General features: G+C 49.6%; 1 protein-coding gene across 2 annotated transcripts; it reads right to left on the bottom strand.

Annotated features, from left to right (window-relative positions):
* Positions 1–375: 375 nt before the first annotated feature.
* CALM1 (calmodulin 1) lies at positions 376–10781 on the bottom strand. 2 transcript variants are annotated; one of them, XM_027972125.2, is made up of 6 exons: positions 10595–10781; positions 8033–8063; positions 6866–7009; positions 4639–4745; positions 4069–4204; positions 376–3898 (listed from the first exon to the last, which is right to left on the bottom strand). In XM_027972125.2, the coding sequence occupies exons 1-6, from the start codon at positions 10595–10597 to the stop codon at positions 3870–3872; spliced, it is 450 nt and encodes a 149-aa protein (XP_027827926.1). In that variant the 5' UTR covers positions 10598–10781; the 3' UTR covers positions 376–3869. The 2 variants fall into 2 exon arrangements, with proteins under 2 accessions (XP_027827926.1, XP_060274471.1); XM_060418488.1 differs by having other exon boundaries at positions 376–4204.
* Positions 10782–24583: the final 13802 nt, after the last annotated feature.

The following is a 24583-nucleotide window of genomic DNA, read 5'->3' as shown; positions in this document are numbered from 1 at the left end:
TCACGGTGTGAATTTTCCACACAAAACAAACACAGACACAGCAAAATGCCAGGGTACGGTGTCGGCTACTAACCCCTGAACTGCATTTTTTTGGATGTCTGGCCGCTCCGGGCTTCATTTCATTGCAGCATATGGGGTCTAGTTCTCTGGCCAGGGTTTGAACCCGGCTCCCTGCCCTGGGAAGGGAGGGCCTTAGCCACTGCACCGCCAGGCTGAGTCCCCAGACCTGAACTTTAAAACCAGGCTAAGGCCAGAGCGGGACGTGTCTGAGGCGGCTCTGGCCCCTCCACCACCGTACTGGCGCGCAGGCACAGCCTGTTCACTGGGCAAACGGAACGGACGGCAGCGGGGGCTAAAAACCTCCAGAGTTCGCAGTTAGAGATGAAAGGCTGCAGAAATGTTTATTGAATACAGTGCCAGGTTTATAAATAAAACTTATTTACAATTTCCATAGAGTTGGTCCCCCATCAGAGGTGGTTAAATCTCCAAACAGTTTATCTCAAGATTTACAGCAACGTTCAAGTGCATCTCCTTCACAAATCGCCACGGTGAAGGGTGACTTCCGTAACAAGAGGACCCCCACCATCTTGGCTACAGACGTGTTTAATGAACATTATAATAAATCTGGAGAAAGAACACACACTCCACCCACGCCACTACCTTCTTCCTCCGAGGGATACAGACTGCAAAGAGCTTCTGTCTCCTGCAGAACAGCTTCAAGGGGTCAGTAAGAGCTAAGAGTAACTGCCAGCTGAAGGATATAGTAAGACACATTCGTGGAAATCCAGTCACTGCCAAAAGGATGGGTGTATTTAGGATATACAGTAGTTACTTCAAATGCTGAAAACGGCTGAATGAACCAGGAGCAGCCTTGACCAAATTCACTCTTTGTTCAGGAGGAAGTTCCCGGGACTGCTGAGGGGCCGCTAGTCACACCGCTTCTCCGACGGCCCGAGCCGAGCCAGGCCGACTGGACGGCCCCGCGTCACGACGTGGTCACGAGTACAGTCAGACATGCGCTTATAAAGAGGGTATAAAAATATGTACAGCAGCTAGTTTTCAGTGTGTTTGAAAGTTGCCAAAAGTCACCAATTTAAAGTGTGCAAAAAATTCGTTTGTCAAAAAATCAGGAAAAAAAAAAAAGCCTTCCTTGGCAACAGTGCATCAGAAACCCATCTGAAATATCTAGACACGTTTGCTCGACACCTACCCCGAACAGATGGAGGACGAAGCTGAGCGTGCGCGCCGAGGGCTCAGCAGTTTTTTATGGCAAGTCTCAGGCTCAAGCGGATGCCAGTCAGTCACTCTGTATATATATGTAAATATATGTATATGTGTTTATAGAGCAGTTAGAAGTGGGGCCAGAGTTTACGGGAAGGTTCTGGCCAAGTTTCAGAGTCGAGCCCCCTCACCCAGCTTATGTCCTCACAAGCCCCCGTGGACTGCGGACACCTAACCCTAGGGGGCTGGTTGTCCCCAAAGCCAGAAAGGCCCCAGTGGACTAGGCTTCCCCTTGAGGCCAAACTGGAACTCAGCACCCCTTGGGGGTACATTTCTGGCTCCCAAACAGGATCCTGGCCAGCCACTTGTGAACCTGGCTTGAAGGGTAGTCTTTTAGGAAAGGCTACGGGACCAACACAGAGTCCACCCCATGGCGAGAGGGCCAGGACTGAAGGCAAAGTTCCTGAAAAACAAGCCAAATCGTCCTTTACCCTTTTTAAAGCTACCAAGAGATCATCGGCCACAGGCCTGAGAATGGGTCAACAGTCTTGCTACTTGACCTCCTGGCAAGAAACATCCAGGTTATCCAATTCCTTGAACCAGAAACCCCATTCCTCTCTCACCGGGAGAAAACCTCCACGGTACTGATGTTCCTTCCAGATTCAGGGAGTCACAGAAGCCAAGCCTCGCCCACGCTGCCAACCTCTCTTCTACCAGCCACCCAGCCCAGAGCGCAGCAGCCAAGCGGAGGGGCGGGCTCCTCTCCGTGGCTCGGACTCCTCTCCGTGGCTCGGACCCACCCCTCCGGCGGGGAAAATGAGGGCGCTGCAAAACGCCAGAGAGGCAGGGAGCAGACGAGAGGCGCAGGGTCTCCATAAACCAACCCTGAAGGCACCCGACGGGCTGCAGAGCGCGTCCCACCGCCTCACTAGCAGCCTGCTGCTGTTCCTGGGCAGTTAGACCTCCCATACAGGAACACTCAAAACCCAATCTCCTAATGAGATGCCACCAGTTAACACCCTGAAAAATGCACACAGCCTTCAGAAAGAGCTCTGCACTGAATCCAATTCCTTTTCAGGGGGCGTTTAGGCAGACCAATCGCACCGCCAAGGTCAGTACCAGCATCTCCTTAGCTCCAGTTACAGTTCTGTAAAGAAATACAAAATTCCCTCTGGGCTGGAGTTTTACTTTCAAGTTGGAGGTTAGAATTGGTTCTACTGGGGGCAGGGGGCGGGGAGGAGCGAAGTCAAGTTAAGTACAATCATAAATTAAAAATTTTGCATCAAAAGGTGACTGGTAGTGTCCTTTAGGCATGAAGAGAGTGGCTTAGAAAAGTGACCACCGCTTCTACCACACACAGCAAGGGTTCAATCACAGACGCACTGAATCATCTCTTGCACAGTTGGTCTCAAAGTTACATACAACAGGTAACCAGCAGCACAATTAATAAGAACCCCTAAACACATGCTTGAGAAAGTGGGTTTTTTCCTTCATTTAAGAGCTCTACTCCCTGAACAACCAGTAAGTGACCATGATCCACTTCCCTCCCCCCAGTGAAAGTACAAGTGGCCCTACATGTCCATAACAAGATGAAGCCATCAGTATCCGCTTGGTTTGGGGAAAGGTCTCGCGCTCAGTGGTTGGTGCTGGGATGCGTGTCTCTGTGGGTGGGGGGTACCCAATACTGGGCCAAGGGCATTTTTAAAGGTACACTGGCCTCCCCTCCGACTGGCTCGTCCCCATTTAGGTCTGAGCTTTACAAAGCATTTAACACCACTTTAAGTTAATGGTCTTTTTATTGGAAAAAAAAAAAAAAGACTAGCATTTACAACTTGGAATGGACGTAAATTGTAAATTTCTTGAACAGCAATGTTGATGGTTGTGCTGAAGTCCACAGCCACAGCCTACTCTGCCGGCTCCAAGTCATGGTTCGGAAGGTTTTAAAAACAGAGAGTCCAAAGATGCTCCCTTGATAAAAGTTTCTTTTTAAAAATTTGTATGAATGGTGATAGCCTGACACCCATTCCACTCAGCACAACGCGGACAACGCTGCAGACACAGACAGGCACGCCGCCAGCGTGCGTCACGGTCGCCGGGGGGCGTTAGAGAGGCCGGCCCTGCAGCAGGGGAGCTCCGCCTGGACAGTTGCCCACACGGCATCCTGAGGCGAACCAATTTTAAATGCCTCTTCTCAGTAAACCAGCTACAACAATTCATACTAACAATTTGAACTAGAACCCCTCTCAGTAGGTTTTGAATTTGTTTTTTTCACTTTTTCATTTTTAATACAAACGCCTGACTGTGCTCAATTGTCAAGCCGCATGCATGAAAAACTGGCCAGCCCAAACAGTGTTACTAATCACGAGCAGATGGACCTGCCAGGAGTCCACGAAGTGCTTCCTTATTGTTAAGGTAGGACAAGTATTTATATCGGGAAACTGAGGTGTAGCTTGGTCTTTAGGGGACGGGACCACCGACCGGTACATGCAGATTGCGTGTGTGTGGACAGAAGGTGCTGCTGACATTCAGTTTTGCTATACAGAAACAGAATGAGTAAATGGACTTTTTTTTTTTTTTTTTGCAAGAGGTAAGTAAAAGATTCAATTTGATTCTTCTAGAGGGGGGAAAAAGGAGTTGAAAGTAGGTCTTCATTTTGCAGTCATCATCTGTACGAATTCTGAAAAGACAAATAATCATAACTTCCGGTTATCTTCAGAAGCAGCTTTAATGAAGGTAACATCTCTACTCTGCATAAGGGAAAAAACCCCTCGCTGCAGTAGTTAACTTGCTCACAGACCCTGAAGGGAGGACTGTTGCAAAGCAGGCTAAGGAAGCGTGGCGCTTTACCTTCGTAGTTGACTTGTCCGTCTCCATCGATGTCAGCTTCTCTGATCATCTCGTCGACTTCCTCATCTGTCAGTTTCTCTCCCAGGTTTGTCATGACGTGGCGGAGCTCTGCGGCACTGATGTAGCCGTTGCCATCCTGCGGACACGCCACGGTGGTCACCGGCAGGGACCCAGCGCCGTGGGCAGGCAGGGCTCTGACCGAGCCGCTGCCCGTGTGTACCTGCCAACTCTCTAGCCCCCCCCCACCCCTGCACACATGCAGCCAGCCAGTCCAGACACCGCAGGGGCTTCTTAAAGGGCAGAGGAAACTGCAACAGTCCAACCCCTGGCTCACAATCCCTCTGCCGTTTACTATGCCCACTGTCCCGTGGCAAGGTTACTGCAGTAAGTCCGGAATATTCTACTGTCCCGTGGTAAGGTTACTGCAGTAAGTCCGGAATATTCGAAAGTGAGATTCCAGAGGCGCAGGCAGGCAGGTAAAGTGTTCTAACTAGAAAAGCATGTGAAAGCTTTTAGAAATGGCCACAAAGTCATATTTCACTACAGTCAGCAAAGCAGACACAGGGTTACCTTATCAAAGACTCGGAATGCCTCGCGGATCTCTTCTTCACTGTCGGTGTCTTTCATTTTTCTAGCCATCATAGTCAAAAATTCTGGGAAGTCAATGGTGCCATTACCTCAAATTAAGAAACAAAGCTTGTGTGAAATAAGTGCTCCAGTTATCGCTACTCAATAGATAACTTTAATATCATTTTATAGAACAGTAAGCATTTGGTAAGACACACTGGTGAAGTGCCTTATCAGGTTGTATTATCTTCGGTCTAAACTATCCAAAAACTTCACAGAGCAATTTCACATGATTCATGTAATTCAAACTAGTGATCAATGCCCAGGAGAGCATTTAATGATGCAAAGGAAACTGCACACAGCTTCTTGGCCACTGGAAGGCTGGTACAGTTCAACAGGAAAAAAAAAAAGCCCACGGCAGCGCTGGCTGCATCTTTCCACTCCCGAGGGAGGCACCTGAGATTGCCTTCCCCCCAAGTCAGGGAGAGCCCTCAGCTCGAACTCTGCCTACACCGGTAATGCTGGAAAAGGCCCATCACTGAGCCACCAAGGGTTTCAAGGAAGAAAGCAAGTAGGGAAAGACGTGAGTGGGGAAAGGTGGCTCTCATGACAGGAGCCTCGAGCGCTGCAAAGCCTTCTCCAGGAGGTGCCTCTCAGACGCTTTATGGGGAGCCACCAGCGGTTTCCTCCCAACAGCATCTTTATTTCCTACTAAGTGCATGGCTCGGAAGTATTTTCTCAGCTCAGATCATTAACAATCAGGAAACTGTCAGCAGAATCTGTTCTGTGACCAGTATTCCAAACTCCTCCTTTGAAACCAACAGTGAGATGAATACACCAGAGACAAGCCACCAGATCAACAGTGTAACTTGAACTAAATAGAAATAAAAATTATATTAGAAGGAAAAAAAGCCTTATGGGAAGTCACTCTTTTTCACCAGTACCTTTAAAACAAAGTAGTAATTCACAGATTCCCTCAAAGCATTTTGGCCTCCAAAAATTTAAAGCATTATTGACGTTCATGGCAGACAGAAACCAGTAGTCTGAAATGACCTCTTATGGCCCTACAGCAATGTCTTCAGCATCAACATATTCACTCATGGCAAATGTTAGATTCTACAGCTTAAGACAACTTCCCCTCCTTGTTCCACACAATCAGAGGGCCTAATACATTGTGCCAGTCCCCAGACAGCTTCCTGGGCTAGACTATAAGAGAGCCACACTATGTTCCCAGATGGTTGATCACCCTAGCAATCAAATGAGACAGAACTATGAATAAACCTCTTTCCCCAAAGTATTAACGATGAAAACAGTCTTTAGAAGTAGCTCAAATGGGCTTAAACCACTGTTAAAGAGGTGACCCCAAACCCCTGCTTCTAAATATATGTGACCAGCAGTATAATTCTGTTTTATCACATTATACCATACTTTACATTTTAAATGGCTAGTATCAAGCTGATTAAGAAAGTCTAGATCCAAACTGTTAATTCCTATTTCATCTTTTCAAAATTTGCTAATGTTCTACAATGTTATGTTTATAGATTTGATTAATTTACTTAAATGTATTATATGAATCACACTTACTAATTTAATATTATTTCCAAAGCACATGGTTTTTCTCTGAGGGGAGAGGGGAGTGATTAAAAACTACTTACTGATAGAAGCAAGCAGTAAAAAGGTCTCCTGTCCACTGCTCTGGAGTCCAGAGAACAAGCGACCGAACGCCAAGCTCCTCCTGGCTCCGCACCCTCCTAGCGGGTCCCCTCGGCCGCCATGCACCCCACCTCCAGGCCGCATGCGACCCCTGACGCCTCCTCAGCAAACACACCGACAGCTCCCACTGCACTCACGTCGCTACAGCAACACCTGAGGCTCTTCCCCCACTGCACTCGGGGTTTGTCTCCTGAGACGACCGCGCTTTCTTAAAAGGTCTATGGCTGCATGTTTTTACTTTCCCCACAGTACTCAGTGCAGACTCATGGGCCAGCCGATAAAAGACTGAGCTACAGGTCACGGCAAGCAGAAAAGGACAACACTGTGATCTGATCCAGGAAACGTTCTGGGCAGCGAGGAGGGCTAGGGGCAGGCCCGTGATGTCCACAGCCTAAGGAAGCCACAGAAAGGCGCTCTGCACACCTGCCTTGCTCCCGACGCCTGAAAGGCAATCTGGTGACAGGTCTAAGCTTGACTCACACCCACTGGCACTCGTCCACAGCCCCCAAGCCCTTACCATCGGCGTCCACCTCGTTAATCATGTCCTGCAATTCGGCTTCTGTCGGGTTCTGGCCCAACGACCTCATGACGGTTCCGAGTTCCTTGGTTGTGATGGTGCCATCACCATCTTTGTCAAATAGGGAGAAAGCTTCCTTGAATTCTGAAAACACAAGTTTACCTTTTAGAATGAATGTCTTCACCCAACCCAGTCACAGCACGCCCGACCCCTGAACTTGCCAAAGCAAGCCAAGTTGTGCAAGTTAACAGAAACCGCCTGCTCTTTATCTGCTGAAACAAAGCCCACAGCAGTCACGCTGGACGGACCTTCACACAGAGCAGAGCAAATGTCACCACAGGCAACCAGTTCCATAAAACCACAAAATCCCCACGCTTTTAAAGGCTAAGCTTCAACAGTTTAGCGCCAGGCCCAATCTGACAAGGGAAGATTGTCCCTTCCTGTGCAATCTCTACAGCCGTTAAGAACTCCTTGTTTCACAGCAACAGGAGAGGTGGTTACCAGAAATGGGCAATCCCTGGTAACCAGAGAGTTCTCTCTCCACGGCATTCAGAGTACTCCAAAGGCAGTCCTGGTTTCCTGAAGAGAAACCATCTCAGAAAACCCCTCCAGGGACTCCCTGGCCGTCAGTGGTGAAGACTCTGCACTCCCGACTTGGGGGGTGCAGGTTCGATCCCTGATTGGGGAACTGAGATCTGGCATGCCACATGCCAAGGCCAGAAAGCCCGAGAAGTCCTCCAGGGAACACTGAACGCTAAAATCCACACTAACTTCATTCCCTTCGCGATGATTACGGTGGTCCTCACTATCCTCCTCACCCATTCCCATTTAGAATAGCAGGCACAAGCTTTCACGGTGCATTACAAAGGGGCGTAAGAATTCTAAACTACATTTTTGAGTAGCCGGCTCCATGCACTCTCATTCCATACGAAGCCCAGCACCCCATGAAGCACTCTAGAGTGTAGCAAGTGGGTATCCTTAGTTCCACCTTACATTATCTCCACAAGACTGACCAGGAGTAACATTTAACCTAAATACTTCTCCTTGTTGTTCGCATTTAAATAAAAGCCTTAGAAAACTGCTCAGACTAAGGGGAGGGGGAAGAGCCACCAGCACTGAGGCTACCTAGTTCTGGTCTACCAAGACTGCCTGTAGTCACCCACTTACCAGCAATCTGCTCTTCGGTCAGCTGATCAGCCTGCACAGAAAAAGAAAAGGTTATAATTCAACCCACGGGAGTCTCGAGTCAGCATAGCTTTTCCAATTAAGTCTTTTAATAGTGTTCTTTCTCAGCTGTGAAAATTTCAACCGTGTCATTTAAGAGAAACAATTAGAATGCAGGGAACTCTTTATGCTGTTTTAAAAACAAAGGATGACAAGTTAGACAAGGTCTCACTTCTGGTTTTCTTCTCCGGGCCTACCGGCTCTCCGCTCTGCGGGGGGTCCAACCGGGAGTCAGTTCATCATCTGAGAAATGGCGCCTCTCGTGGCCACAGGCCACTGCAGCAGCCGCAGGGCCGGCTCCGGGAAGAAGAGCGCCGCCTACTGCACGGACGCCGCGCTCTCCGCGGCCATCCACGGAGGGACCAACCTGCCGCGGCCGGCCCTGCAGCCAGGACCGGGGCCAGGTCAGGCCCTCAGCGCACCGTGCACACCGCTGCGGGCACTCCAGATCTCCAAACTGTCGTTACATAATGGCACTGGCTTGGATTAACAGGCTTTTATGTCTATTTTACGAGATACAGTTAAGTGGAAAAATATACACAGCAATGGGTTATCCTACCAACTTCATTTCCATGCTTTCCAATCACTAAAATTAGGCAGTTATTTGTTAAAAGCCTATCATTTAGAACAGCTAAATGTCCTTGGTCAAATTATCCTGATTCAAAAGCCGGGGTGGGGGGAATAATGGAACAGTCCTACAATTGAGCTGTTACAAAACTGCAAAACTGAAGTACACAGAAACTACGTTAATTATGAGGCTGTGCCCTCCTTTTTTTGAGAGGAACTATGAACTCTGCTAGAGGACATTTACTCTACCCTTTTAAGGGTGATCTAAGAGCTGCCCCTAATAAACACTTCACTAGAGGCGGTAATGCCGCGAAGCTAACTCTCCTTGCATCACTTGCTCTCCGCAACGCTGATCCTGGGCCTCCAGCCATGGGGATTTGGGATCTCAAGGACAGATAGTATGTATTTTTATTTTAATGAAGGATGGCTAACGAAACCAGTTCCAAAACAAGTCCTAGTAGAAAGCTAATGGCAGTTTATTCGAACTCGCAAGTGAAAACTTTCACAGGAAGAGTGATGTTCCAACATATTGACTTAGGGGGGAAACATTTTTTTCAAATTTTAACTGTGCCTCCCCTCCTCCCTACCCCAGACACAGCACGCCGGTTTTCTTCATAGCGAAGGAAGGAAACACGAGGATTTATGTAATGCCAGGGCTACGTCTCTGCCTCCTACAACAGGAAGCGCTGCCGGCCACACCTCGCAAGAAAAGCTGTCACCTCGCCGGGGAAGTGTCCTCTGAGAGTGTACATCGAGGCTGTCGGCCCGCCTCGACACTGAGGGACACGCTCACCGCCACACCGCGTCGGCCTCGGGGCAGAGGCGCGGGGGCCCCGCCGAGAGCAGCCACCCCGCCCCGCCGAGCCAGAAAGGCGGGGGGTGATGTCAGCCCTGCCGGCCGGGGGATGGCACACCCGGAGAGGCGCACGGGCGCATCCGGCAGCCGGGGAGCCGCAAAGGAGGCGGAGAGGGGAGGGCATCTCCCCTCGGACGGGAGGGAGCGCGGGCCGCAGAAAGTGCCGGGCGAGGTGGCCCCGGGAGCAGGGTGCGGGGCGCCTCTCCTTCCAGGCCAGGGAGACCACCCCCACGCCCGCCGCGGGCGGGGCCCGAGCGCGCCCCGCGCCTCCCATCCGCTTCTGCCCTGCGCGCCGCCACCTCCCCCGGAGCACAAACTTCGCGTCTCCACTGGAGACCGCGGCGCGCGCCAGCGCTCCTCCCCGCCCCCCGCCCCAGTTAGCACGGCCGAGCGCCTCCCGCGGGGGGGCCCGCCCGGTGCCCCGCGGCCCCGCTCGCCTCTACCGCCGCGCGGGGCGGGTCTGCAGGGGCGCCGGACGCCGCGACGCGGACCCCGGGACGCCGCAGGGCCCCGCCCGGGCAGGGCGGCCGGCCGGCCCGCCGCTTCCGCCCCCGCTGCCCCCCGCCCCGCGCCTTCCTGCCCCCACCCCCCCTCCCCGGCTCCTTCCTTCCCGACCCACGCCCGCGCCGCGCCCCCCGGGAGGGAGGCGGGAGGAGCGCCCCGAGGGGACGGCGGCGGCCCCGCGCCCCGGCCGCGGCGACGTGCGCCACCGGCTCGCTCCGGCCCATTCATTCTCCGCCGCTCGCGAGCCGGGGTCTGGCCGCGGCCCCGCCCGGGCCCCCGCCCTCAGGGCGTTACGGGGGCGGACGACTGAGCGGGTGGGTGCGGGGGCCCGGCCTGGCCAGAACCCCCGCTCGGGGCCGGGCGCGGCCAACCCCGGCCCCACGACGGGCCGAAATGTAAATGGGGCTGCCCAGCCGAGGAAACCGGGATGCAAACCCAGAGCGCGTCCTGAGCCGCAGCGGCTGCGCAACACCCGGAAGCCAGGAAAAGCCACCCAGCGAGGGAAAGACGGGAAGAGACATGATCGGGAGAGCGCGGGCAGGCGGCCGCGGCGCCGGCACTCGCCGCGCCCCACCTACCATGGTGCGAGCGAGGCAGGGAGGCCGAGAGAGCGAGGGTGGCCGCGCCGGGGCCGGGACCGCAGGGCGCCTCCGCTACAGCTGCTGCTGGGGCCCCGTGTGCGCTGAGCGCTGTGCCGTCGCCGACCGCCGCCGCCGCCAACTGCGCTAACGGCTCCGCGCCTGCAAGGCTCCCAGCACCGCCGCCGCGCCGCGAGCCTGCGCCCCGCGTTATATATACGGCGCCGCGTATCCCTCCGCCGCCGCGCCGCCGCCTCGCCGTGCGCCGCGCCGCGAGGGCCGGGCCTCGCTGCCTGGCCCCGCCTCCATCCCCGCCCCCAGCCCTGGCCCCGCCCCGGCGCGCCCGGCCTCCCGCCGACCCTTCGTGCGCGTGGCCGCCGGCGGGGCTGGGACCCTCGCGGAGAAGCGTGGAGGGGCGCGGGGTGCGTGCCCCGAAGAGTGCCCGCAGCTGCCAGCCCCGACCAGGGCGGAGACAGAGCGGATGCGTAGCCGACGGGGGGCGGCCCCGGCTTCAGAAGGCCCCCACCCCGCAGGAGGGACCCCTCTGCCCCTTCCTACCCCCACCACCCGCCCCTCGCATCTCGCGCCCCGGGGCAGCGGGCTGGCCCTGGCCTCGCGGTCCGCCGCTGGGGAGCCGTGGGCAGTTCTGGGGTGGGGGCGGCCGCACCTTTGGCGACCGAGGACAGGGATCTGGAGGGAGCAAGTGTCCTCGCGCAAGAAACTGCTTAGACGTGTGCTTTTCAAGTAATGTCGGAGACAAATGAACATGTATGCTCGATCGCTAAATCCGCGTCATGCTTATATGCTTAGCCAGTCTTACCTTAATGCTTTCACGTTTCCACTGACTTTTTTTGGTATGCTTGAATACTCTACCCCTCCTACTGTACTTTTCTTCCCCTATGGAAAACACTGCTCATCCTGACCCTAGTCTTACTGAAACCAATGTACCCGTGCATCTTCCGTAGACTGTGAAACCCTATGCTTTTTATTTTTATTTTTATGTTAGTTACCTGGTCCTAAGAGATCAGATCTTTATTCGTAGATCCACAGAAACAAAGAAGGAAAAAAAAGATACGTAGAATCCCCTAGATTAGAGTTGGAACACAGAGTTTAATTGACTCTACTATAGAGCACGACCATTTTTTAAATGCACAATCTTAATTATATTTCCTTTCAAGTAGTATTTTAATCTAAAATTTACTCATATTTTCAATTTTCTGTATAGCAGAAAAAGGACCATATCAGTTATAAATGTAAAGCCCAAAACTTTGTAAAAATCTTGACAAAATGCTGCAGTTTCTCTTCTTGCCAAGGCAGAGCACAGAATCTGATCTTCTGTTTACAGGGCCTGGGCAACAGTTGCAAGTCATTATCTGCGTACTCCTTCAGAGAATGTGGCAAAGTGTGTGATTGACAAGCTCTGCTAGAAAGGGCTTCGCTTGGTTATGCTTGTTTCTGGCTTTGACACAGTCTGCAGAAAAGATGTTTTAAAACAATGGAAAATGTTTGGGCACATTGTAGGTGCCCAGGACTTGTGTGATAGCCTCAGACAAACATCTGTGGAATTGTTTTTACTGATATGCCTTCTGGAATGCGGTAGGAAAGGGGGAACCAGCTGTGCAATTTAAAGGGAGGCTGCCACAGCGAGCCAGGGAATGGTGCTGCCTTCCCTCTGCAGATGAGAAAGACATCACCTACTGAACGTGGTTATCACCATCATTCTGTCTTCCTGGGCGAAAACTTGAATGGGAATAAACTGTATGTTAATAGGAGAGTTGGAAATAGGGGGAAAGGGACTAATACAAAGTCAGTTAAAAGAATATTCAGTAATACAGCAAGCTACAGTCTAAATGGCCAAATATGCTAAGGGAATTGGTATTCTTTTGCCAGGCTTTTCATACAGTAGTTAAATACATTTTAAAACTTGGTATACATTGTATAAGAAGGAGGAAAAATGGCCTCGAGATGAAATGTGTTTAATTCTTAAAGGTTGATTAGGTTCTGATAGTCTTCTGTTCCTTATAAATAAGTTGCTAGAATCCATGGTTTTGAAAACCAGGCATTTTCTAAAATAATGCTTCTTCTTCCATCATTTAACCTCTTTCACCCAAATAAAACACTTTGAAACTTTTTCATGACTTTATTTGCTAAAGACTGTATTTCAAAGTCATCTTACTTATTATAGTAAAATTCATTATTGTGATTCTTTACACTTTACCAGCTAGGGTTCTCTTTTGATAATTCTTCATCAAAGTACAGCTTTCAAGTCTATCGGATTTGTAATGAGGTCACGCTTTCCTCAGTTTTATGGCAGCTTGACACACTGAAATAGAAGAAGGTCAAGTGACTCACCCAAGACCTTGCCATGGACCAGGGACGGAGCATAGAATAGAGTGTGAGCCCCCGTTCAAGGACCCTGAGACTAGATTCCATGCTAATGAAATTAACATCTGAAAATTGAAAATGTACCACGTGAAGATTTATGTATTTCCTGAAGCAGGTTCTTCTGGGTTTTCATTAAAGATTTAAGTGAATAAACTTTCTAATTTATGAAAAGATCAGGAATCAAGAAATCCCTTGGATTGCAAGAAGATCCAACCAGTCCATCCTAAAGGAAATCAGTCCTGAATATTCACCAGAAGGACTGATGTTGAAGCTGAAATTCCAATACTTTGGCCACCTGATGCGAAGAGCTGACTCATCTGAAAAGACCCTGATGCAGGGAAAGACTGAGGGCAGGAGGAGAAGGGGAAGACAGAGGATGAGATGGTTGGATGGCATCACCGACTCAATGGACATGAGTTTGGGTAAACTCTGGGAGTTGGTGATGGACAGGGAGGCCTGGCATGCTGCAGTCCACAGAGTCGCAAAGAGTTGGACACGGCTGAGCAACTGAACTGAACTGAAGCCACAGTATTGTGAAGTCACTGGCAGGCAGACTCTTGACCATTAAACCACCTTGGCTACAGTCCCTGGGGTCTCAAAGAGCTGGCACGACTGAGCACAGCAGTGCATTGTGAAGTCATGATTTACTGAGAGTTAAGACTACGGAATAGTTCATGATATTGAGGGAAAACGGCTATGATTGTTTAAATAAGTGAAAAGTGAAAGCATTACTTGCTCAGTCGTGTCCCTTCTTTGTGACTCCACAGACTGTAGCCTGCCAAGCTCCTCTGTCCACAGAACTCTCCAGGCAAGAATACTGGAGTGGATTGCCATTCCCTTCTCCAGGGGATCTTCCCGGCCCAGGGACTGGACCTGGGTCTCCTGCATTACAGGCAAATTCTTTACCATCTGAGCCACTGGGGAATAAAGTAATGTTAAATTGAAGAAAAATAGAAAGAATGCAACCCTATGTCAGGAATCTCAAATTTTAATATCACTTCTGTCACTAACCTGATCACCCATTTGAGTGTAACAGAAAAAATACAAATGTAATCATTGTACATATTCAGGGGTAAGTCAGGTTTGGATTTAATCTAGAAATTCCTTCCAACTGTAAACCCTGTGCCTGAGATTCTAATATATATGATTATAAAATATACGTGTATAATATGTATTATCATATATGTCATATGTGTGTGTACACACAAACGTATTGAAGGTGAAGAGGGCAAATGAAGAAATTGAAATAGCTTAAAGATTAACATTTGATGGGACTTCCCTGGCAGTCCAGCAGTTGAGACTCCAGGCTTTTAATGCAGGGGATGTGGGTTTGATCCCTGGTTGGGAGCTAAGATCTCAGGCCCTGTGACACAGCCGAAAATTTAAAAAATAATAATAACATTTGCTGAGCATTTGGCCACCTGATTGATGCAAGTAACTGACTCATTGGAAAAGACTCTGATGCTGGGAAAGATTGAGGGCAGGAGGAGAAGGGGATGACAGGGGATGAGATGGTTGGATGGCATCACCGACTCAATGGACATGGGTTTGAGTAGACTTCGGGAGTTGGTGATGGACAGGGAGGCCCGGTGTGCTGCGGTCCATGGGGTTGCAAAGAGTCGGACACGACTGAACTGAACTGAGCTGGACTGAGCGCTGGCTGTGGCCAGGCCCTGTGCTAACTATCATTTCATCCCCCTGCCATGCTGTGAGGCCAGCACCATTATCCTTATATAGAAACTGAGGCACTGAGAGGCTCAGCTGCTGCTGCTGGTAAGTCACTTCAGTCATGTCCAACTCTGGGATTTGCCTAATTTAAGTACTGAAACGAAAAAATCTGTATCAGAGGACCAAGCACATAAGCATTACACTATATCTCTTGTAAATTAATAGAATTTATTTTTAATTTTGTTTTGGAAGGAACAAGCAAGACTGTGAGCAAGACTAAAAAAAAATATTTTTTTTTAAGAAATACTTACCCGAGGATTTAAAATTAAAATAAAATCATAGGGATGTAGTAATAGCTGTACCTACCACACCAGGAGCAGAGTGTATAAGAAAAAGCAAAACATTCACTTTATGGTGCTTCCTGGCCAGAGGACATTTCTTGTTTTGCAAACGAGGTCTAAAGAGGTGAGGAGACTTGCTCACCATCAAACATTTGGCTGACGACTCTATGCTGTCACTGAAAGAGACGACCGAGAACTCTCTCATCCCTGTCCTATTCCATGATGCGTCTCTCAGAATTGGTATTTTATTTTTATAAATGCATTTATTACTTACAGCGGTGCTGGGTCTTTGTTACTGCTCCGCTTTCCTCGAGCTGCAGCGGGCGGGGGCCTCTCTCCAGCTGTGAGGCCCAGGCTTCTCACTGGGGTGGCTTCTCTTGCTGGGGATCGTGGGCTTTAGGGCGTTTGGACTTGAGCAGCTGTGACACCTGGGCTCAGCAGTGGTGGCTCCTGGGCTCCAGAGCACAGGCTCAGCAGCCGTGGGGCACGGGCTTAGATCCTCGCGGCACATGGGACCTTCCCAGGTCAGCGACTGAACCCCTGTCTCCTGCACTGGCAGCCAGATTCTCCTGCACTGAGCCACCAGGGAAGCTGAGGAGTTGGTATTTTAAACTAAATAGAGACAGATGGATGGATGGATAGGCAGGTAGGTAGACAGACAGATCCTGTAGCCTTCATGGACCTTACATTGTTCTGAGAAAATGACTCTGTGTATGGGGGCCGGGGCAGTGGGATGGCGGGAGAGAGGTGATGCTTGCCTGGATGGTTTTCACAAAGTCACACGTCTAAATTCATTCACTGTAACCGTAGGCTGCTGTGTCTTCACAGATGGATTATCTAGTCAGAGAATTTTCTTTTAGAAATTTGCAGTCCAAAACTGGAGCCCCTCTCCTGAGCTATCTCACAGGAAAGAAATCTTGTCTTTGCCCTCTCTGCCATCCACAGCTGCCTCTTTCTCTGCCCCATGGTCCAATACAATTTGATGATGGTCCACCATTTGGGGTTTTCTTCCTCACTAATCATCTCCAATAGCCCAAACAGGCTCCTGCTGTTTGTGTGTGGATTTACATTTCGTTAAATGTTATACAGGATTATTATATAAGCTTTACTATCTCTATCAATAACAAAATACCTCACTATTTTTCCACTTAAAAATTTTGCTATTACAATATCTATTTTTGCTATTATCTTTTATAAATGACTCTCAGGTAAAAACACAGGGAAGATTCTAACATTACATTTAAATTTGAAATGTGTTACCATCATAAGGAAATAAGTGAGTTTTAAGCCGTGACTTATCACCGTGAGAAAAGCATAACTAGTTTTAGCGTGCGTCTAATTTGCGAGCACGCATGCTTACTCACTCAGGTGTGTCCGAACCTTTGCAACCACAACGACCGAGGCCCATCAGGCTCCTCTGTCCTCCATGAGATTTTTTTCAGGCAAGAATACTGGAGTGGGTTGCCATTCGCTTCTCCAGGCGATCTTCCTGACCCAGGGATCGAACCTGTGTCTCCTGCATTTTAGGCGGATTCTTTACCTGCTGAGCCTTCAGGGAAGCCCTATGTCTATTTAGTGTCCCAGAATTTTAAAGGAATCATAACCAGACCACTACACACCCTATATGTGTTCCGGCTTGCAGCAGCCCTCAGCATATTAATGATCTAAAGAGAAACAGCACCATTCCCCTGGGATGTGCGCCCCGTTCTCATTTGTTCTAAATCGCTTTGCACAGCAGAGGATGAGTCCTGCCCGACACTCGCAGCACTTCTGCTTGTTTCGCTAGTGGCTGTGGTGATGGGTCTGCATTGTTCCCTCCACCTGGTCCACCCTTGGGACCAAGGCCATGAGTATGCGACACAGCCAGCTGAGGTCAGGGACAGAGACAGAGCGAAGCAACCGACAGGCAGTGAGATGGACCCCGACTTGGGCCTCACTAGCTCTGCTTTGCATGCACGCCCAGCCGCTTCCGTCGTGTCCGACTCTGTGCGATCCCACGGGCTGTGGCCCACCACCTGTGGCTCCTCTGCCCGTGGGATTCTCCAGGCAGGAACACTGGAGTGGGCTGCCATTTCCTCCTCCAGGGGACCTGTGCTTTAATGGACTGGGATCTCAAGTCACAGGCAGCCAATAGTTCTACAGACTTAGGGACCAAGTATTCAAATTCCAAAATGCCCAGTGGGAGAAGATCATCGTTTTTTGCCTTAGTTGTTTACACTAAATTCAAACTGTTTTCTTTTTTTAATTGCTCTGATCTACCGAGCAAAGTATTCTTTAAGCCATATTAATTTTGGAAATTTCCTGAGTCACCATTCTCCCCATTAATCCAAAAATCAAGTGCCAAAAGTTACTTCAGTCAACATCTGAACAGTAAGCAACAACGTCTCATTCCTACCGTATGTGCTAGAATTGGGGACACACTAGAGAGCAGGTTCAAGACGTTCAGGCAACAATAGGCATTTAGCAGTTTACACATGATTTAACAACTAGGTCCGGGGAGGGCTCTGCGGCCACAGTGGCAAGCTGGCATGGTTGGTTTTGGGGTGACTCAGTTTGCCTGAAGGGCAGAGCCAGTGGTCAGCACAAATTGGTACTTTCATTGAGGTCTTGATACGCAGAAAACTGGACCATAATGATAAATCAGAGAAACTGATGCTGATGGTGGATTATACCAAAGAATGGGCCTCACCGATGCCAATAGAACTAAGATACACTCTGGTGACTGTGCGGTTTGGTTTTGACTCATAACAAATAACTCTGTCCTGCCTCTGGGGCTGCGCTGTCCACTAGTCATGAGTGACGTGTGGCTATCAAAATCAAAATGAATTACACTTTCAGTTTAGTTCCTTTGATTCACTACCTACCATCAAGTACTCAGTAGGCCCACGTGGCTAGCAGGGGTTACCTAGCGGTCACCTAGTTAAACAGTGGAACATTTCCATCATCACAGAAGTCTTATTGGGCTGCACCAAGCTAGACTGAGAACCCCACTCTAGAACTTTAGAAAAGAAAAAAGGAAGGAACATCCATGTTTACTGGGATCAATAATCCTGCTGCTGCCGCTGCTGAGTCGCTTCAGTCGTGTCCAACTCTATGCGACCCCACAGACGGCAGCCCACCAGGCTCCCCCGTCCCTGGGATTCTCCAGGCAAGAGTACTGGAGTGGGTTGCCATTTCCTTCTCCAGTGCACGGAAGTGAAAAGTGAAAGTGAAGTCACTCAGTCGTGTCTGACTCTTAGCGACCCCACGGACTGCAGCCCACCAGGCTCCTCCATCCATGGGGTTTTCCAGGCAAGAGAACTGGAGTGGGGTGCCATTGCCTTCTCCGCAAGAATCCTGAGGGACTCCCAATTTTCAGTCTCACATGTGTTAGTCTTTGTTCATCCCTGACGACTTTGCTCCCTTCTGATCCATCCAGCACACAGTCACCAACGCAGTTTCATCCTGTCTCTTCTTTGCTCAGAACTTTTCAGAGGCTCCCAGTGCCTGCCGGAGATAAAATGTAAAGTCCTTGTGTCTAGCATTCAGAGCCATTCAACACACTGCTAATCTACTTTTTCAGCATTACTTTTGTTATGCTGCAAACACGGATTTTCTGCTTCAGACAGATTGGTTTACTTTCTGACCCCTGAATACACACTGCGTCCTCCCAACTCTCTTCCTTTTCCATGCCACTCCCAGTGTCCAGATACCTGTCCAGATCCGTGTGCGTGTGCGTGAGTGTGCGTGTGCGTGAGTGTGCGTGTGCACGTGTGCGTGTTTGTGCGTGTGCGTGTGTGTGTGCACGTGCACATGCTCAGCCGTGTCTGACTCTCTGCGACCCCGTGGACTGCAGCCCAGCAGCCTCCTTAGTCCATGGGATTTTCCAGGCAAGAATACTGGAGTAGGTTGCCATTTCCTTCTCCACAGAATCTTCCCAACCCAGGGATCATACCCCTGTCTCCTGAGCCTCCTTCAATGGCAGGCAGATTCTTTACCACTGAGCCACCTGGGAAGGTGAAAGCCGCTCAGTCATGTCCAACTCTTTATGACCCCATGGACTGTCCATGGAATTCTTGAGGCCAGAATACTGGAGTGGGTAGCCTATTCCCTTCTCCAGGGGATCCTCCCAACCCAGGGATCGAACCCAGGTCTCCCGCACTGCAGGTGGACTCTACCAGCTGAGCCACCGGGGAGGCCCCCTGGGAAGCCCCGCCCATTTCCCTGCCACCTGTCTAAATCCTCCCAGCCCTTCACGTCCTGTTTAAAGCACATATCTTTCACATCTTCCCAGTGATCATAGCTCTGAGTAGTACTTCCCTGGTGATCCAGTGGTTAAGACTTCACCTTCCAGGGCAGGGGGTGCAGGTTCAGTCCCTGGTGGTGGCTTAGACTGTAAAGAATCTGCCTGTAGTGTGGGAGACCTGGGTTCTATCCCTGGGTCAGGAAGATCCCCTGGAGAAAGGAATGGCAACCCACTCCAGTCTTCTGGCCCAGAGAATCCCGTGGACAGAGGAGCCTGCCGGGCTACAGTCCACAGCGTCACAGAGTCAGACACAACTGAGCAACTAACACTATAATTCAAAATAATTGTTCCTGTCTCCTGAATTCCTATACCTTTTGCCCATTTCTACTTGATATTATCTTTTCATATACTCCATCTCCTCATACTAGCAGAAGCTACCATCTTATACTCTGAACTCAGCTCAGTCTCTGGTAATAAATATCCATAGATTATCTAATTGATTAGTACTAAGCTCAGTTCACTACTGGACTAGAGAGGATATGAGACATGAATTTTCCAAAACAGAGAGAAAAGGAAAAGGAAGTCCTCTGCTTTAACCTCGCCACCAGAGCTACCGCCGGAAGCAAGACTCCCTAGAGTACTGTGGGTCATACTTCCTCAGGAATAGGCTGGACTTTTCCTGCCTTGATTCTGACCCGTACCCTTTACAGCCCTGAACAAGCACATACCTGGGCTGAGCCTTCCTTTCTTTGGCAGTTCTTTCCCCACTTTCATGAGACTCGATCCTTTCCCAGCTTCCTGTGCGGAGAAAATTTGGCCAAAGGCAGGTTGTTGAACAGAAAAATTGGGCCTATCTCTATTCAAGTCCAGCGAAGATGCTTTTGAGTTTTATTCATTCTAAGTAGAGACTCTGAGTCATTGGCTAATGAACCAACTCTAGGCACCACCGCAGGATGACCGGATCGTTTTGGCCACTGGGAAGATTTGCCTTCAGGAGAGTTTTCAAGCTATACGGGGAGCACTGGTGGGCACCTTTCTTCTCACATTCTTCCCTATAAACCAAAGCAAGGGACAGAAATGTTGTCTCCTCTCAGTGAAAAGTTTTGTTATTTTTATTGTTCTGACAAAGAAAACAGTTATTTCCCAAGAAAAGGATAACATTGTGCAATACTGTCTGCCAGGTTAAATGACTATTTCCTTAGCCAGTTAACCACAGAGACTCAGCCATGGAGGAGAAAAGAATGTCAGATTAGTTTGTAAACAATAAAGACCTAAACAAATACAAACTGTGTTTGTTCATAATATTTTATAGCATCAATCAGCTAAATACGGCAAAGGTCAGATAGAAGGCAATTCAGAACCAGTCAGGGAATCAGGCAGTTTCAGGGAATCCAACAGTCCAGCAGTAGGCAGATCCAAGGCTTCCCATTTTTCAGCGCCCCCAATGGGCTGGTACCCAGGGCAACAAGCCCTCGCAGCCTCATTTCCTCCACCACAGCCCTGGAATGCTGCTGAGTCATCACCCTCTTCAAGAGCAGCCAAAGAAATTGGTGACTCAGAGAGCTGATTTACAGTTTCACGTTTCACTGCCCTAGCCCTCCTCTGACACACAGCGTTTCCTTGTTGCACCTGTTTCACACAGAGCTGAACCCTAGGTGTTAAGTCACTCAGTCGCGTCCTGCTCTTTGTGAGCCCAGGGACTGTGAATTGTCCATCCGTGGAGTTCTCCTCCACCTGTGGGCTTCTCCAGGCAAGAAGACTGGAGTGGGCAGCCATTCCCTTCTCCAACGGATCTTCTTGACCCAGGGATCAAACCCAGGTCTCCCGCATTGCGGGCAGATTCTTCACTGTCTGAGTCACCAGAAAATGACCTTAAAACTGAACAGCAGCAAAATGTAGAAGCCATGCTTTCAATGGTCTACTGACATAGTGATTCTGACAGAGGCATTTCTGACTTTCAAGTCCAAAGATAGGTCAAAAACTGATCAAAGCCAGTCAGGACTTTGTACCTGTGGGAACTTTGTATTTTGAGGTACTTTGAGGTTTCAACCTGTTTTGTGTGGTGATACCACAGGCCCTCACAAAGCCATTTTCTACTTTCTAAATCTCTGTTGCTTGTAACATTTGCAAGGTGGTCAGCTAGGTTAGAGGGTTAGGCATTGCTAAAGTCATGGAACAAGTTTCTGTTTCTGTGAAAAAGAACCATACTCTGAACAAGTTCAGTTATACCTGTTTTAATCAACTAAACAAAAGAACCAAGTTTTTAGGAACCAGCTTATAAGTTGCATAGTGAAAAATGAAGATATAACCATGATTATTCTTTACTAGCACTCTGAATATCCTGAAAAACACTTCAGGTTATAAAAGAATTATAATTATATAACTACCTTTGCTTTCATTTGTTTATTGCTCATCTCAAAAAAAAGAGCTTTGCACAACACTGCAAATCAATTATACTTCAATTTAAAAATGATTAGCTTCTCTGAGCTCTTCTAGGAATAAAAAAGGGGACCTCTGCTAGCCTGAAGAAGCTGTAAGTAAATATGATAAAGCTCAACAAGAGGAAAGTGTCAGCAATATAAATGAAGGGCAAAGATTTTAAACAAGCTGTATAGATAAGGCCTAGCACAGAGAACGATTCAGGACAGCCAATCCCTAAATGGAATCACAAAGTCCAAAGAAAAGTCATCTTGAGATTTTCCATCACTTGGAGGCCTTGCAGATGATAACATTTCTCTGCTTCCCTTAAAATGATTAATCCTTGATTAAAATGTTTTCAAAGGTCAAAGAAAAGCTCAGTCTAGTAGGATCCTAACAGCTGCTCTGTCCTGAACTTGTACTTCTTGGAACTTAGTTTTCTTATCTGAAAATTGGAAAAGGGGACCCAGATGGACTTTGGTTCCTCCCAGATTTAGAATTTTATGATTCTAAATATTTTGCTTGTGAAACTTGTGAGGAACTTGTGCAGAATTCCCTTGTAACTAGGAGACCCCTGGAGATGCAGCTACAAATAGAGCTAAGGTCACAGGGGACTTGACTCAAGAGTTACATCTTCTTATAAATGGTAAAAATTAAGACTATTGTAGAGTTCTTACTCTGTTGAATTATAGTTAAAATACTTAGAACAGACTAGGCCATGTCTGCTCCTCCAACTGATCAATCCTGGACATTTCCAAAAACTGGCGAAAACAGTCAAAAGCTGGGCAGATGACATTATCTCTTTACAAAGAAGAGAAAAGCAACAACAAAAGGGGAAAGTAAGCAATTTTGAATGAGTCAGATTTTTTAAAAAATCATTTTCTTCTACATCTGTATTCTTCAAAGGACATAATAGACTATACAAAGGAAAGCTTGGAAATAAACCCTGTTATTTCAAAAGATAATGTCCCGTAATGATGATATTTTCTTAATTTAAAAGCAAGTGGAGACAATTCAAATAGAAAAAAAAAATGGTGTTGAAAGAAGAAACTATACTTTCTATACAATAGATTCTCAGTAAGTATTGGTTGATTGACTTTCTTGGAACTCAAAAGAACCTTTCATATCCAGGTTTTCTTTCTACCTCTGTCTTAATTATTTGCTTATCTATGCCTTCAATAAAACTTTATTGAGCTTATGGAAATGAAATTCACCAAACGCTGAGAATCTGAAAGCAAATGTGATAGGTCCTGTCCTTGAGGAGCTCACAATTTAGCCAGCTAGTTTTCTGACCACCAAAAAGTAGTGGGTTTAATATGTACTAGGACTTAAGTACGGAGAAGGCAATGGCACCCCACTTCAGTACTCTTGCCTGGAGAATCCCATGGACGGGGGAGCCTGGTGGGCCGCAGTCCATGGGGTCGCTGAGAGTCAGATAGGACTGAGCGACTTCACTTTCATGCATTGGAGAAGGAAATGGCAACCCACTCCAGTGTTCTTGCCTGGAGAATCCCAGAGACGGGGGAGCCTGGTGGGCTGCCGTCTATGGGGTCTCACAGAGTCGGACACGACTGAAGCGACTTAGCAGCAGCAGCAGGACTTAAGTAAGCTCAGAGGAATTTTTTGTGGCACACTGATTCACACGAAGATAAGCCTGGGATACACTTTACGGTAAACCTAACTTCTTGGTAAATGGGGACTCTCCCTCCAGTGTGGAAATAAATGTAAAAGGGACTTTCTGAGTCATCTCACAGTACAGCAAAAGCTCCATAAGATGGGGTGTTGCTATAGCACTAGCTTGGGAGACAAGACAACCTGGATTCTAGTCTGTGCTCTGCTCCTCAAGCGCGGGGCGACTGCAGGAAGGTGGACTGACCTCTCTGGATCTCAGACTGCTCACTGCACAGAGCGGGATGAGAGGTCCCCGGACAGACTCTGCACTAGGCAGACTGGTACTAGATGGTTGGATGGCATCACCGACTGGATGGACGTGAGTCTGAGCAAGCTCCGATGATGGACAGGGAGGCCTGGCCTGCTGCAGTCCATGGGGTCGCAAAGAGTTGGCCACGACTGAGCGACTGACATTACTGATGGCCCATCTGACAGGCTATCTCGCCAAGCCTTATCTAGGAGAGTCTTTCCTCGGGGCTCAAGGCACTGCCCCTTGGTATACCCCGGAGCTAACCGTCGGTTCCGTCCCCAGGCCCCCGGGCCGGCCCCTGGGGCGTCCTCCTCCGGCCCGGCCGGCTCGGGAAACCCACGCCCGCGGGACGAGGTAAAAAATAAAAAACCACGTGAGGGAAACGAAAACGGGTCTCTCTGAAACAAAGGTGCCCTCGAGTGCGCTCGCGGGCGGCTGGGCCTCCGCCTGTAAACAGGGAGGGTCGCCTTCGGAGGCCGAGCGGGTCAGGCTTTCGAGGTAAGGGGATGTTTCTCCTCATCTCTCCGGCGGCACCTGACAGAACGTGTCGGACGAGCCGTCAGGAGCGCGACCTCACCGAGCCAGGAGGCAGGGCGAGGACGGCTCGAGACTGGCCCTCGGAGGGCCAAGGGCAAGGCAGAGGACCAGCCCGCTCCTCAGAACTACCCGCCTCGCGCCGCTCCGGGAGCGAGAGGAGCGCCGAGAGGAGCGCCGACGCCGTTTAAGCGCGCGCGCGCGCGCGGGGCGGGGCGGGGCGGGGCGGGGCGGGGCGGGGGCACTATATCTCCCGGCGGAGGAGCACACGGACCGCGACTCACAGCCGCCAAAACGCGCTGCCCTGGAGCCGGTTGCTTAGCTGGCGCTGCCGAGGCTGCTTTCCTCGCTCAATCAGAGAAGGGCGCTCTGATTGGCCAGCGCGACCCCGCAGTGGTTGGCCGGAAAGAGTCGAGCCGCCTGATTGGCCGCGCCGCACCTGCAATGCGTCAAGCCGCGGTGGGCGTGGAGGGCTTCCGCGTGAACGGCTGTGGGCC

The sequence above is a fragment of the Ovis aries genome, chromosome 7, assembly GCF_016772045.2.
Source record: "Ovis aries strain OAR_USU_Benz2616 breed Rambouillet chromosome 7, ARS-UI_Ramb_v3.0, whole genome shotgun sequence".
Taxonomy (NCBI): domain Eukaryota; kingdom Metazoa; phylum Chordata; class Mammalia; order Artiodactyla; family Bovidae; genus Ovis; species Ovis aries.
This window is presented reverse-complemented; position numbering and strand designations above follow the sequence as displayed.